General features: G+C 42.3%; 1 protein-coding gene across 1 annotated transcript in view; it reads right to left on the reverse strand.

Moving 5' to 3' along the window:
- Positions 1–9,423: 9,423 nt before the first annotated feature.
- DNMT1 (DNA methyltransferase 1) overlaps positions 9,424–15,629 on the reverse strand; it is a 47,102-nt gene continuing 40,896 nt past the window's right edge. Inside the window, exons 31-34 of the mRNA XM_020812086.3 lie at positions 14,212–14,375; positions 13,350–13,466; positions 11,481–11,571; positions 9,424–9,937 (exon numbers count right to left, since the gene is read on the reverse strand). Coding sequence (XP_020667745.3) covers positions 9,900–9,937; positions 11,481–11,571; positions 13,350–13,466; positions 14,212–14,375 — 410 coding nt within the window. The 3' untranslated portion in view covers positions 9,424–9,899. The remainder of the gene's footprint in view (positions 9,938–11,480; positions 11,572–13,349; positions 13,467–14,211; positions 14,376–15,629) is intronic.

Raw genomic sequence — 15,629 nt, forward strand, 5'->3', positions numbered from 1 at the left:
CCACTCAGTCGCAGCATCACCCCGGTGCTTGCCGGGAGGAGAAGCCTGCAACTCAGGAAGCAGCCGAATGAAGTGAAATAGGCTGTGCCAATACAGATGGGGGGCGGGATGCACTAGTAGTTGACCTATTTCGGGTGTAAGAAAAATAATCCCCCTGGAAGTAGAAAACCTGAATGGCGAGGGCCGCATGAGGATGCATGACCCTGTCCTCCGATCCAACAGTTTTCTGCTGCCAAAGATACTATATACACTGTATATTGCACGAGATTTTAAGAAATCCCAGCCTGCGCTTGCGATCTGATTATGGTACAGTCCATCCATAATTAAAACTTTTGCAGCAATAGATTGTTATGTGTTAGGTTTACTGTACTGTTGTGGATTTCGAGAGGCAGCTTGAAGTGTGGGTGACAGTAAAGTCGAGGTGCAGTTCAGTGCTAATAAAGTTTATACAGCATCATGTACACTTTTCAAACAGAACCCCGATCTGCCTATGCTCAGTGCAAGGAGGAAGTGGAGAAGACGGGGAAGAGAACTATTAATGCAGGCGTGCTTTAAGTTTAGGGCTCCAAGAGAGCAGGTCCGGTGGGGAGCCCCAAAAGACCTCAGAAACAGAGGCGGTGAGCTGCAGTCTTATGCTCTTTGTCAGGACCTCCGAAGAAACTTTGGTTGAGGCCTTTGGGAGCTGGATAAATGTTAATCAAAGTGTGGCTGTGGCGGTAAAAAGAATGGGCCATATCGGCTGTAAAAAAAAATTCTTTTTATTCCCTGGAAAAGAGAAATGGCATTGGCAGTTTTTTGACTTCAGGGCGTAATCCACTGTTTTCTCAAGCTTCTCTCCCTTTATCATACAAGTCACTTGTAACATGATGATCTCTGAGGGAATTGCCCTGTAGCAGCCCTCAATAGTTGTTTGGAGGATAGATTGAAGCTTCTGGGAGTACAGATGTCAGCCAGCCTTGTTTTGACAGCAAACTATTGGGTGACATTTCCTAGTTTGACATCCTTCAGTCTTAAAAGACTATGGTAACGTGCTCTGTATGGAGGACTTGGAACAGAGTCTAGTGTGGCTGAGGAGGCCAATTCGAGAGTGACAATCCCTTCCACACTGAAGACAAATCCAATCGGTCCCCTGTCCAGCTCCCTGGTTTTGCAGCTTTTGTGACTTCCTCTTTGCCTCGGCCTGCTGGGCAAGGGTCTCTTCAAATTGGGAGACGCCGTGATGCACTGCCTGCCTCCAGGCTGAATGGTCAGATGTCAGGGTTTCCCATCTGTTGAGGTCTATTCCTAAGGCCTTCAGATCCCGCTTGCAGATATCCTTGTATCGCAGCTGTGGTCTCCCTCTGGGGCGATTTCCCTGCACTAATTCTCCATACAGGAGATCCTTTGGAATCCGACCATCAGCCATTCTCACGACGTGCCCAAGCCAACGTAGACGTCGCTGTTTCAGTAATGTATACATGCTGAATATTCCAGCTCGTTCTAGGACTACTCTGTTTGGAACTTTGTCCTGCCAGGTGATGCCAAAAATGCACTGGAGGTAACGCATATGGAAGGTGTTCAGCTTCCTCTCCTGCCGTGCACAAAGGGTCCAGGACTCACTGCAGTACAGGAGTGTGCTCAGGACACAGGCTCTATAGACCTGGATCTTGGTGACATTTAGTGAGAAGATATTGAATTTTTTTCTTTTTTTCTTTTTTCTTTTAAATTTATTTTTAACAAGGGGTGACAGAAAGGAAAAAGGGAATTGAGGTTAAGGGGGGAAAGGAGAAACAATAGCATACTGTACTAACATCCATTCTATACATATTGCCATATCAAAATTCCAAATTGCTCTTTTTACTATTTTCTGCCTTCCAGATTAAAGTTCTCATTTCACTGTATGCTCTTCATACGATGTCTATTGACTCAATCCATTTATAGAATAAATCCCATCTTTCAGTTGCCTTTTGTAAAGGACAGTCCTTCATCACTTCTGATAAAATGTCCATTTCCGCTGTTTCCCGTATCTTCTCTATAAGAACTTCTTGTTTCGGTACCGTCGGACTTTTCCAATTTTTGGCATATAAAATTCTGGCTGCAGTGACTATGTATATAACTACTGTATATACTCCTTTGTCTTATCTATGTTATCAGGTATCATACACAATAAAAACAGTTCTGGGGTTAATGGCACCTTACAGAGCAATATTTGTTGCAACACAGCATGTACTCTTTTCCAATACGGTTTCGCTACTCTACATGACCACCACATATGATAATAGCTTCCCACTTGTGCTTCACATTTCCAACACACATTTGATACATCTGTATACATCTTCGACAATTTTTCTGGAGTCATATGCCACCTGTAAAACATCTTATATATATTCTCCTTAAAATTAGCCAACCTTGTAAGCTTTATATTATTTTGCCATATTTTCAACCATTGATCAATATCAATATTATGCCCTATGTTTTGTGCCCACTTATACATTCTTTTACCATTTCATCTTGCATTTGATTTCTAACAGATAGTTATACATTTTCCTAACTATTTTGTCTTTTGAACCTAGTAAAAGCTTATCAAACATCGTCTGTTCTGAGTAGAAACCTTCTATTTTGTCTTTTATATATCTAGACTCCAGCTGTGCTCTAGACCACCAGTCTATGTAAATATTCTGTGACTCTAGCTCTTCTTTGGACCTTAATTCACCATCCTTTTTTTAAATAAATCCCGATATCTTAAAAGTTTTGCTTTTATCATGAGATTAGGTTGTGTAAAGGCCTCTATAGGTGATACCCATATAGGTGTTTTTTGATAAATTTGTTGTATAATCTTTCTCCACGTTCCCAATAAAGTTCTTCTTATTATGTGTACATTAAAATGCTTTTGCTCTTTATCCTTTTTATACCATAGATAAGCGTGCCAGCCTAGCTGTAAATCATGCCCTTCCAAGTTGAGTACTCTATCATTTTCCAGAGTTATCCATTCTTTTATCCAATCTAAAATACAAGATCTATAATACAGAACCCAATCTGGAAGACCAAAGCCAGCCCTCTGTTTGACATCTTGCATTGCTTTAATTTTAATTCTTGTTTTTTTTGCCTTGCCATAAAAATCTCATGATTATCTTATTTAGTTCTTGGAAAAAGGTCTATTTTAATATGATAGGGATTGTCTGAAATAAGAATAAAACTTTTGGCAAGACATTCATTTTAATCGTTGCAATCCTTCCCAACAGCGATAGTTGTAGTTTATCCCATTTCTCCAAATTGTTCTGTATCTCCTTCATCAATTTCATATAATTGTCTTTAAATAGTGTACTCGTCTTCTTTGTAATTTGGATCCCTAAATATCAAATTCTCTTTTCCTCTTGGAAGTTCATCTTCTCTACTAACTTCTGCCATTCTTGTTCTCTTATATTTTTAATAAGTATTTTTGTTTTCTTTTGGTTTATTCTCATTCCTGCCATATCACCAAAGTTTTTCAACGTCGCCATCAGGTCTTCTATTGAATGCACTAGATCTTCCAGTATAATGACTAAGTCATCTGCAAAAGCCTGAAGTTTGTAATTTTGGCCTTTTACTTTCAATCCTTTCAATTCCTTTTTATCTCTGATTTGTTTGGTTAATATTTCTAGAGTCAAAATAAATAGTAGTGGAGAGAGTGGACACCCCTATCTGGTACTTTTCTGTATTTGTATTTCTTTCGACAGCTCACCGTTAATTCTCACTTTTGCCTTTTGTTGAGTATATATTGCTTCAATTAGCTTCAAAAATCTTTCTCCAACTTGCAGTGTTTCCAGCAAATACAACATAATGCCGCCCAGAGTGGTAGAATATACCAGATGGGCGGGATATAAACAAACAAACAAACAAATAAATAAAATTCCAATGAAGATTATCGAAGGCTTTCTCCGCATCCAAGAATATCATGGCCATCTGTTTCTCCGAGTGTGCTTCATAATATTCCAGGGAGTTTAGGACTATCCTTATAATATTTTTCATCTGCCTTTTTGGAAGAAACCCAGACTGTTCTTATGTATTAACTGAATTAAATTTCTTTTCATTCTGGTTGCCGGTATGGTTGCATCTATTTTATAATCCACATTCAACAATGAAATTGGTCTATAATTTTGAATTTGTTTACCCTCCGTATTTTCCTTGTGGATAAGGGAGATTATCACTTCAATCCATGTTGTTGGTATTTTCCCCTCTTCTTCGACACATTCTAAAAGCTTCTTAAATGGCTTAAGTAATACCTCTTCCAATTCTTTATAATATTCCACTGGTAACCCATCTGGGCCTGGTGCTTTCCCATTTTTTTTGTTTTTGTTTTTGAGAGCTTCTGTAATTTCTGCATATGTTAAGGGCTCATTTAGGGACTGAACTTGTTCTTTAGTCCATTTCATTTTGGTGTATTTCCATATATATTCTTTCTGAGCTTCTTTGTCAACTTATTTTTTCTTATATAGCTTCCGATAGAAGTCCTCAGCAATCTTTTTTATTTCTTCCTGTTTAAATTTGTCCACTCCTTTTTTATCTTTCAAAGTTTATATTATTGTCTTCTCCTTCTCTTTCCTTAATTTATATGCTAGCCATCTTCCCGTTTTATTTGGAGAAGATATTGAATATTTAAAAGAAATCAGAGAAACATTCCTTGGAAATTTGAAGAGGCGGTCAGTTTCGATCTTTCTTTTTCCTGTGAAGAAGAGAGAACCAGGTAGTAATTTAAGAAGAGGAGATTGTCAGGGGAAACTATTACTACAGCTCTGGAATAGTTTGTGATTCCATTATTTACAGTTCTGTATGCAGGAAGCCAGTGTGGTGTGTAGTGCAGTGGTTCCCAACCTTGGGACTCCAGATGTTCTTGGACTACAACTCCCAGAAGCCTTCACCACCATCTTTGCTGGCCAGGATTTCTGGGAGTTGAAATCCACAAACATCTGGAGGCCCAAGTTTGGGACCACTGGTAGAGTGACAGACTACGACTCAGGAGTGGGTTCAAATCCCCACGCAGCCATGGAATCTCACTAGGTATGTGGAACTGGTAAAGCTATTCCATAAAATATCCCACTGACCCTAAAAGCCCTATTAGGGTTGCTGTAAGTCGGTTCTGACTCAATAGCACGTAACATAACATGCAGAAAGACTACACAGAATGTGTATGCACATCATTTTTCTGGCTAGTATTAAGTGGTGGTTTTCATGTATGCATGTCACACAGATTAGATGCTTCCAAAGAGCTGTCTCCAGGGCTTTTATTTTCTTTAAAAACAATATTAATTTGTTTGTTTGTTTAAATTTAATATAACATTCCTGTTAGTGCCGCAGCACAAATTACACAGTCAAATAAAAAATATAATAAAACCACAAATAATCTTAATGCTGTCTTTGAGGTCAGAAATAGTCTGCTGAAATCCATTGTTCCACCTACTGTGGGGAGTGAAAGAATCCTGTCTCTGCAGCTCCACTCATCAGCGGGACTGGTCACCCTCATTAGTGCATATGCACCAACACTGTCGTCCACAACAGAAATTAAAGACAAATTCTATGACGATCTGGCGGCTACTATCAAAAAAATCCTGGAGAGAGAGCCGCAGTCTATTCTCGGAGACTTTAACGCTAGAGTGGGTGCTGATCACAATTCTTGGCCCACTTGTCTAGGCTGTTTTGGCATCGGGAAAATGAATGAAAATGGGCAACGCTTGCTGGAGTTTTGTTGTTATTAGGGTCTTTGTGTCAGCAACACATTCTTTACTACAAAGCTTCAACACAGAGTTTCCTGGAGACATCCAAGATCAAAGCATTGGCATCAGCTTGGTTTGATCCTCACTAGACGCTCTAGCCTCCGTAGTATTACGATCACACACAATTATGAGGGTGCTGACTGTGATACTGATTACTCCCTGGTATATAGAGTAAAAGTGTGAACAAATATATTGTATCACATGAAAAAGGAAGGAAAACCACGTATTGATATCAGCAAGGCTCGCAATCAAAGAAAAGTGGAGGAATTTGCCCAAGCGCTTGAGGAAACCCTTCCAGGCCCGGCTGATGCAAATACACCTGAATGATGGGAACATTTCAAGAACGTTGTTTATAACACCGCCTTGTCCACATTTGGCAAGAAGACCAAAAGGATGGCAGACTAGTTCCAAGCCCATTTGGAGGAGCAGATGCCAGCCGTTGAGGAAAAGAGCTCTGGCAGCATACAAAGCCTGTCCTAGTGAGTACAACTTGCAGACTCTTCGGGTTGCTCGTAGCAAAGTCCAACAGGCTACCAGGAGATGTTCCAACGATTATTGGCTTAATTTCTGCTCTCTGATACAGATAGCAGCGGACACAGGTAACATCAAGGGAATGTATGACAGTATCAAGCAGGCTTAAGTTCAATACAGAATAAATCTGCTCCCTTGAAGGCTGCTACAGGCATGTTAATCCAGGACCAAGCACAGCAGATGGAATGCTGGATGTAGCACTACTCTGAGCTATATTCAATGATAGTGCAGTAACCGAAGAGGCATTAAATAAGATAGAGTGCCTGCCTGTCTTGGAAGAATTGGACAGCAAACCAATTTTAGCAGAAATAAAAGTGGCCTTGGATTTCCTCGCCTCTGGTAAGGCACCTGGGAAGGATAACATCCTTGCTGAAGTGCTGTAAAGAGATCATCACTACCGAGCTGTATGAAATATTTTGTCTTTGCTGGAGAGAAGGTGGGGGTACCAAAGGACATGAAGGATGTAAACATCGTCACATTATACAAGAACAAAGGAGACAGGGGCAACTGCAATAACTACCGTGGCATCTCTCTTCTGAGCGTTGTAGGGAAACTGCTTGCCCATGTTGTGCTGAAGACGCTCCAGGTACTTGTAGACAGAGTCTATCCAGAACCACAGTGTGGATTTTGAGCTAATAGATCTACCACTGACATGGTATTCTCCCTCCGACAGCTGCAGGAGAAATGCAGGGAACAACAACAGCCACTCTGTTTGGCCTCCTTAGATCTTACAAAGGCCTTTGATTTGGTTAGCAGGGATGGCCTTTTTAAAATACTTCCCAAGATTGGATATCCACCTTGACTCCTTAATATCATCAAATCCTTCCATGAGGAAATGAAGGGCACTGTAGTTTTTGATGGCTCAGCATCAGATCCCTTTGACATCCGAAGCAGAGTGAAAGAGGGCTGTGTCCTTGCACCCACCCTTTTTGGGATCTTTTTTCCTGTCATGCTGAAGCACGCCTTTGGAACTGCAACAGAAGGTGTCTATCTCCGAACTAGATCAGATGGAAAGCTCTTTAATCTCTCTAGATTGAGAGCAAAGACCAAAGTCCAGCTGAAATGCATGAGGGACTTCCTCTTTGCTGATGATGTAGCCATTGTTGCCCACTCTGCTGAAGACCTCCAACAACTTATGAATCGTTTTAGCAAGGCCTGCCAAGACTTTGGATTAACAATCAGCGTGAAGAAAACACAAGTCATGGGTCAGAGTGTGGACTCACCCCCCTCTATCACCATCTCTATACAGGAATTGGAGGTTGTTCATGACTTTGTGTACCTTGGCTCAATGATCCATGACACTCTCTTCCTAGATGTTGAGCTGGATAAACGCACTGGCAAAGCAGCTACTGTATCATATTCTGTAGACTCACGAAGAGAGTATGGCTTAATAAGAAACTGACGGCATATCCCAAGATCCAGGTCTATAGAGCCTGTGTCCTGAGCACACTCCTGTACTGCAGTGAGTCCTGGACCCTTTGTGCACGGCAGGAGAGGAAGCTGAACACATTCCATATGCACTGCCTCAGACTCATTTTTTGTATCACCTGGCAAGGCAAAGTTCCAAATAGAGTAGTCCTAGATCGAGCTGGGATTTTTAGCATGTTTACATTACTGAAACAGCGACGTCTATGTTGGCTTGGGCATGTCGTGAGAATGGCTGATGGTCGGATTCCAAAAGATCTCCTGTATGGAGAATTAGTGCAGGGAAATCACCCCAGAGGGAGACCACAGCTGCGATACAAGGATATCTGCAAGCGGGATCTGAAGGCCTTAGGAATGGACCTCAACAGATGGGAAACGTTGACGTCTGAGCGTTCAGCCTGCAGGCAGGCGGTGCATCACGGCCTCTCCCAATTTGAAGAGACCCTTGTCCAGCAGGCCGAGGCAAAGAGGCAGTCCCGAAATGAGCAAAAACAGGGAGCAGGACAGGGGACCAAGTGTATTTGTCTTCAGTGTGGAAGGGATTGTCACTCTTGAATTGGCCTTTTCAGCCACATTAGATGCTGTTACAAGACCTCTATTCAGAGCATGTTACCAGTCTCTCGAGATTGAAGGATGTCTATTAAACAAACTAACAACATAACAGAGGGAGCCACAGCATTAGTAAAGGTACATGAAACAGAAAATGGGAACATTTGTACAGACAACAAATGCTGGAGGGAGATTTAAGGTTACTTCAATTCATCTAAGGTGGGAGCAGAAGGCTTCCCTCTTCAATTGCCTCTTAAATGTCGCCAGGGAAGGGGGCAGGGAAAGCTCCTCCAGGAGCTGATTCCACAAAGATGGAGCCACTGCAAAGAAGGCCCTGACTTGCAGAACATTTATGGGCTTCCCTCGTGGTAGCTACCTGGAGGAACTTTGTCTGCGATGACCTGGCGGGTTGGGCAGCTGACACTGGGGCAAGATGCTCCAGAAAGTAACGTGGACAAAAGCACCTACTACATCAGTAGTTCCCAACCATGGGTAACCCCGGTGTTCTTGGACTACAACTCCCAGAAACCCTAGTCAGAACACGTAACGATGAAGGCTTCTGGGAACTGCAGTCCAGGAACACCTGGGTTGCCCAAGACTGGAACCCCTGACATGGAGGCTGGAATTAGGAATGGAGAATCAACAAGTGGCAAAGTGCTTAAGTCTTTCCCTCACCTGATTTTCACATTGAGAATCGTGACCACACTGTTTTTTGTTTTGGTCCAACAAGAAAAACAGGGCTAGCCTATATGTTTTTTTGGCAAATGGAAATGTGGTTGAGGCAGAATGACTCTGAGCATAAAACTAGGGAGGAAAACACTATGCATCAAAATGCCCACTAGATAACATCACTATATTAGGTAATGTAGATCTGATCTTAATTTTAAGAGTTTACATTTTTTGTCAGTATTCAAGGGCTTTATCTCTAGCAGAGGAAAAGCAAATTAAATTTTCAGATTGAAACCATTAAACATTTTCTTTGCTAAGCATTTGAAAGCCAATTTCTATTATTACTAATTGGGTTGCACTAAATTTCGTTTTGGATTAACGCCACCACCAACACAGGAAGCCTCTGGATCTTGAGCATGTATATGTATATAGTCTGATTTTGCTTGTAATAGCATTAACCAAATTAAAAAAAAGAGAGAGGAGCAAAACATCTTTAAAAAGTCAGAAATAGGTCTTTGAATAATTTATAGGAGAGATTTATTTGAAGAAATATTACAACATATAAAAACTACATAAAGTATTAATTTCCACTTGTATAAAGTGGTTGATTAAATTTCAATACAATGCATCGTAAAAACATCTTCAACCCCTTCCCCCCCCCCCAAACACACACACGCACACGCGATGAAGTGGCAGGCACTGCACAGTTGATCACTTGAAGAATGGTCGTTTGGAACATCAAAACAGGTTCAGAATGTCAGCCAAAGAGACAAACACGGCTCACAAATACAGGGCTTGAAGAAAGAGAAGAAGAGAAAGACGTAACACACACAAAAATATTCTTCCCCATCCCCTGCTGAAACAAGCAAAAACCTCCCAACAAGGTTCAGTGTGTCCAAAGGTAAGAAAATGAACTGGAAATAAAAATAAATCAGTGCATGTTTGGGTGTTCAGGTGCTGGAACCAAGGCGCAGCAGGCAATGGGCTATTGATGAATCAATCTGAAGTGTCCATTTTTCCCCGTTTGATGGTATCTGTAAAAGAACAAGATGCATCAGAGATGTAAATTCAAGATAGATAGATATTCCGGCTGGGGGCTGTGCAGAGGTCCAACAAGCATATGGACCTCTACACACACATGGCAGGCAAGCTAGTTGCTTCTGGATTGAAGCAAGAACCTTCAATTTCTCCCATTCCCCACCTAAAACACAGTGTGAGGGGGGGACTCCCTAGTTTATGGAATTCCTTTACATGAGTCCTTTACATCCACAGACGGGAAGGTACAGCCCTTCAGATGTAGCTGGGCTGCAATTTTCATTGCTTCTGTCCAGCATCATGTTATGGTGAGCAGTCACAGGTTCTGCAGCTACATAACTGGAGGACCACCCAGCCCTGCTTGAGAGCATTTAAGGAGACGTGTTATTATTTTTGTCTTTGTGTACACGGGCCAGAGAGTGGAGCTGCTTGAAAAAAAAAAGGGTAGTTGGTAATTGTGGCGTTCGCCCTTGTGCCCCCTGCTTGCCCTTCTGTCACAAAGGCTCATGTCGTGTTTTCCTCTCCCTGCCACCAGTGGATCACCTCAATTCACAATATAAATGATGTTTGTCAGGACACTTGTCTTGTGAACACAAACAGAACTTATTTATGGAAGTGAAGCAGATTGAACAATAACAGAAGTCCTTCAGATACACATTATACACAAGCAAATCATTAACGGTTCTCTAAGTACATACTTCTTTTCTCTTGCTATATCATTACCACCTTCTCTCCCTATTTTCTTTACCAGCCTTATCACTCAGTATCTGTTCCCTCTCTCTCTCTCTCTCTCTCTGACTAACCAGCCCTTATCTCTGACTCCTCCTCCTCCCACCAAACCTCATGGAGCTGCTGACTCCGCCTTTCCAGTCCTCTCATAGGCTCATGCAAATCAGCTCATGACTATGAATGGCATGAGTGACGTGGGGGCGATCATCAGAGTAATCTTACTTAAAGGGTTCACTTTGAAGCATAAGGAGTAGAGATGGGCACAAACTGCTGGTTCGCCAATTCAGCACGGTTCGTTTCCCAGCGGAATAGGTGAGCCGCAGTTCAGCACCCCAGGAGATGCCCATTCAGCAGCAGCAGCTGCACCTAGACTCCTCCAGGCACTGCTGCTGAATGGGCACCCACTAGAGCGGGCAGAGGACTGAACCTTGGATCATCTGTTCGGCCAGGAAGTGAACTGCGCAGAACCGTGCAGTTCTTGCCCATCTCTAATAAGGAGATTGAAGGAAGAGAAAAAAACAGAAGGGCAAAGGACTGAAACACCCCCCCACACACACACACAATCACTTGTGTCCAGGATGGGCAGCTTATGCCATGATAAAAATTAAGACTATCCCAGAAGGTAATGGGAGGATTCCAGGCCTGGTCAAACAATCTCAATGCAAACAGACCAAGGAATATACAACACAAGAAATACATTTTGTTTTGCCACCAGCTTCATGGTTGGGGCAAGATACAGGTTGCCTGGGGTGTCAGAATGCAGAGCCCAAATGTCCACCTTAAATGTATGATTGCTGACATCCTATAACGTACCTGTAGCAACTTCTTTCATTTTGGCCAATACACATGATTTGATCTCTAGTCCGATGGCTTTTGCCAGAGGTGGAGGAACAGCATTGCCCACCTACCAAAAAAAAAGAGAGAGAGAGACCGTCAAGGCTGCAGTGAAAATTGCTGGCAGGTATTTGTTGCGAACTGGAAATGAGTCAAACCATACTGATAAGAAAAAGCAGCATAACTACTAATGGGAGAGACTCTACCACAGAGGAAGCCAGATCCAGAGAGGGCAAGCAGGTTTCCCCAGTCACATTTCAGGCCTTTGCATCCCAGCCCCTGGCAAAGCCTACTGCATCAAACTACTACACAGAGATAAAAAGAGTTTTATAACAGCATATCAGGCTGCTTTGACAACACACCTTGCATTTCACCAACTGTATTCTAAGTCTTGCAATCAAGTGTAGAAATGCAGCTGGTGGCTGGTAACATTACAGTCCTCGACAGTGGCTTCCCACAAATATCAAATGACTCTTGTATCTGAGGAAATGGACTTGTCCATGAAAACTCACGTTAAAATGTAGCAGTTGGCCTCTAAGGTGCCACAACGTGCTTGTCTTCTTTGTTTTATTATTATTATTATTATCTTTTGTTTTTGCCAGATATGCAAGCAGAGACTAACACACTCTTCTAAAATTCAGCCAGTTTTCCTTGTACTTTGTCAAAGCCTGGATTCTTACAAGTAGAAACCCATTTTCTTGCCTGATCTCATCAAATGGAATAGAGACACTCTGATGCGTCTGCCCTCACATACAGCCTCTATAGAATAAAGGTGAGTGACGAGAGGACCTGCTTCTAGTGTTATTCCAGGCAACTCCTTCCATCATCTGGAGCCTTTTCTCAGTTTATCCAGGTAAATTTTAGAAACTTTAGGCACCTTTAAGGTACGAGCTCTGAAGTGATCTGTAGTCTAAAACCTTGCAGCCATATTTCAGGGATGGGCAACCTCCAGAGGTCCGGCAGCTGCACCCACCTAGCCTTGGACCTTGGTAGGCCCTTCCCACCTCCCCATTTATTTTTTCTTTTAAAAAGGCGTTTTTACAGAAGGAGATGACTCCTGAAACCTAGTGGCCAAAAAAACCCCACTTTTTTTCCAAATGCAGAAAACTTTAGGGAGTTGTGTGTTTGTGTAGAGGAGGGCACAACCTGACAAAACTGTCTTGCACTTTCTTCTAAAATATTTGGGGAGGGGCACCTGGGTGCCAAAGGTTACGAGCAATCTGAATTTTGCCCCTGCACACCTTAGACATTCCAGCTTTTACAGCGTTTTCCAGCGAAGAAAATTTGGCATAGTTTTGTTTCAATGGCTTCCTATGTTTCTGGTTTCAACTGTATTCTTTTATTTCATATTACTGTGACCTGGCTTTGAGTCGCCCTTTTGGAAGGAAGGGAAGACCCAATTCTAGTAAATAAATAAATGTCATAACACAGAACACTCTAGTATATAACAGAGGTGCTCAACTTTGGGTTCTCCAGATATTTTGACCTTCAATTCCCAGAATTCCTTGACCTTTGGCTATGCTGGTTAGGGGTTTCTGGGAATTTATGCTCAAAACATCTGGAGGGCCCAATGGTCAGAACCACTGCTCTCAAAGAAGTGCAACTGAAAGAAGACAGTACTGCTTTCTATCCCTTTAATTTTTCTTTTACATCGGGGTAAAGATTGTGCTCCAGCATTAGCTTTCAAGCAATGCAGTAAAATCAAAAAAAGGAATAAAACACTCTCAAAACAGGAGGCCAGCGGCTAGAGGGAGAAAAGGATGTTTTTGCCAGGCATCTTCACTTCCATCTCCACAGCATTTGAAAGCAGCAAGATGTCCCAGAACAAGGAGGAATCATGTAACTTACCTGTCTGTGTTTGTCAAGAACGTTTCCAAACAGCCTGTAGGTATCAGGAAAGCCTTGGGACCTGGCACACTCCCGCACGCTTACCACCCGGTGCTGCTCAGGGTGAAGCACACGGCCCTACAGAAAGAGGAGAAGCATTAGTGACAACCAGCTTTTTCCAACGGGTAGGGCAGTGCCCACTTGATCACCCTGTTCTGGGCAAGGAATCAGTTCCTGCTTCAGATCGGAATGGCTACCGATGCAGTTCAGGGATATACTACACTACCCTCTCTGTTTTTCTGTGCCACTTATTTCATATTTTCTTTTTTAAAAAACAACACAATCCATAGTATATTAAATATCAAGATACACTTTATAATCTAGACAAGACAGGCCTGCTGAATGATGCTGAGACTAAATGAAAAAGCAAAGGGAAGACAAAATTCGTCTGGCGCCGACGTCAATGACATTTCGGCGCCAGGTCAAAACCTTCCTGTTCCAGAAGATTTTTTTAACTGAAATAATATCAACAGTGGGTCCTGATGGCAATTTTTAGAATATTGTATTTTACTTGTATTATCTTTTTATTGCATTTAAATTGTTGTAAGCCATCTAGAGACCTTTGGGTAGTGTGGGTAGCATATAAGTTAAGTAAGTAAATAAATAAATACATGGGGAAAAAAACCTCTCTAAAAGTGAAACATCCTTCCATGATTTCTGATGTTGGCTGAAGTTGGTAATTCTTGGGCAGACGGGCCGACAAAGGAAAAGCCCTGCTCCAAGGCTCATGAAACAGAGGAGCAGACAATATTATTATACACGCAAACTATCTCATCTGCAAAAAGTTGACGATGCATGTATTCACCAGAAGAAATTCCCTTACCTGTTTCCCCATGGGCTCAGGGTTGGTAACTGTTGTACTGAAGAATCCGTCCCACTCTAACCTCCCATACAGGCCAGCCCAGTGGTTGTGCCGATTCCCCGTGTGGGGCAAACACCAAGGAATCAGGGTGTTGAACTGCCGGTCTGCAGGGTCACATGGCTTGCCTAGAAAGGAAAGTGGAGTTCAGACAATTCTGTTGAACATGTAGGCGGAAGTATCATAATGTTCAAAATGGCTGAGAGTGATGTCAAGATGGAGTACTGGGCTGGGGGAACCGAAGGGGACCAGGAATGGACCCTCCTAGACAAACCAGAACCTGGTTTAATTAAACATTCGTCAATTCATTACTTAAAAGTTCTTAGTCACCACCCTTTTAATCCACTGGCTTTACTGCTGTGCTAAACTACTGGTTTTTAATGCTTTTCCTTGGTATTTCATTATGCTTTTTTGTATCTGTATCACTGCTTGTGAAGAGATGAAGGGCTTGGGGTAAAATGAAAAATGAAACTCATTTTCCAGATTTTCCTGTGTGCCTGTAAGCACATAGGAATGTGAACTTTCACTCCTTGGAGGTAGCTTGCTTGCACCACTTCCCTATCTTCCATTCGGGCATTCCTGTTTGGGGTCCCTTCAAAGAAGGACTGGGCTCAAGAGGACTTCAAAGTGGAGTCTGACACCTCAAACTTTATTTTTGTATATCAAAGTAGTCACCAACCGTTTGTATCTGAGTTAGGAAATTAATGTGCTTCGTTGCTCAAGGGTATGCAGATTAATAGGCCATTCACGTGTATAAAATGGAATTCGGAATCTGAGTCTTCTGAAGTTTAGCATATTTCAGGGAAGTTGTGCTTGGTGGCAGCATTACAGAGTTACACCTATAAGAGGTTGTGCTAAAGAATACAGGGAGTATCTCCCCAGATTTATTCCATTGCTCTGTATAGATGAGATAGAGAGGGTAAAATAGTCTTTGCTTCTTCTCTTGTGTTTCTGTTTTGTGCACAGTAATCCTGTACACTATTTGCTCTTGTACTAGGAACTGTTTTCCTATTTTTTTGGATTGACCTCTCCCCCCATCTCTTTCCCCCCTTTTGTAATAGAGTACAAAAATCCTTTCAGTTCAGTGTTTGGAGGATGAAGGAGAGGCAAGTGTGGTACTAAACTTTCAGTCCTCACCTCATCCAAACTACCAGAGCTTTACCACTGATTGTTATGGGAACTGGCAACAGATTATTGTAGTTGATGTACTGAACCCCTGGGGTACACCCTGCCTTGCCAAGTTGCAAATCAGCTGAGGGGATGAAAGGATCCCAGCCAGGACTCATAGTATCCCCCGTGGCTGTTCTCTCTGGGCACTCTCACTCAAGAGAAAGTGGGAGGCAGCATGGTGGAGTGGCTAGCGTGAGGAATCTGACCAGCAG

Source organism: Pogona vitticeps, chromosome 2, assembly GCF_051106095.1.
Source record: "Pogona vitticeps strain Pit_001003342236 chromosome 2, PviZW2.1, whole genome shotgun sequence".
Taxonomy (NCBI): domain Eukaryota; kingdom Metazoa; phylum Chordata; class Lepidosauria; order Squamata; family Agamidae; genus Pogona; species Pogona vitticeps.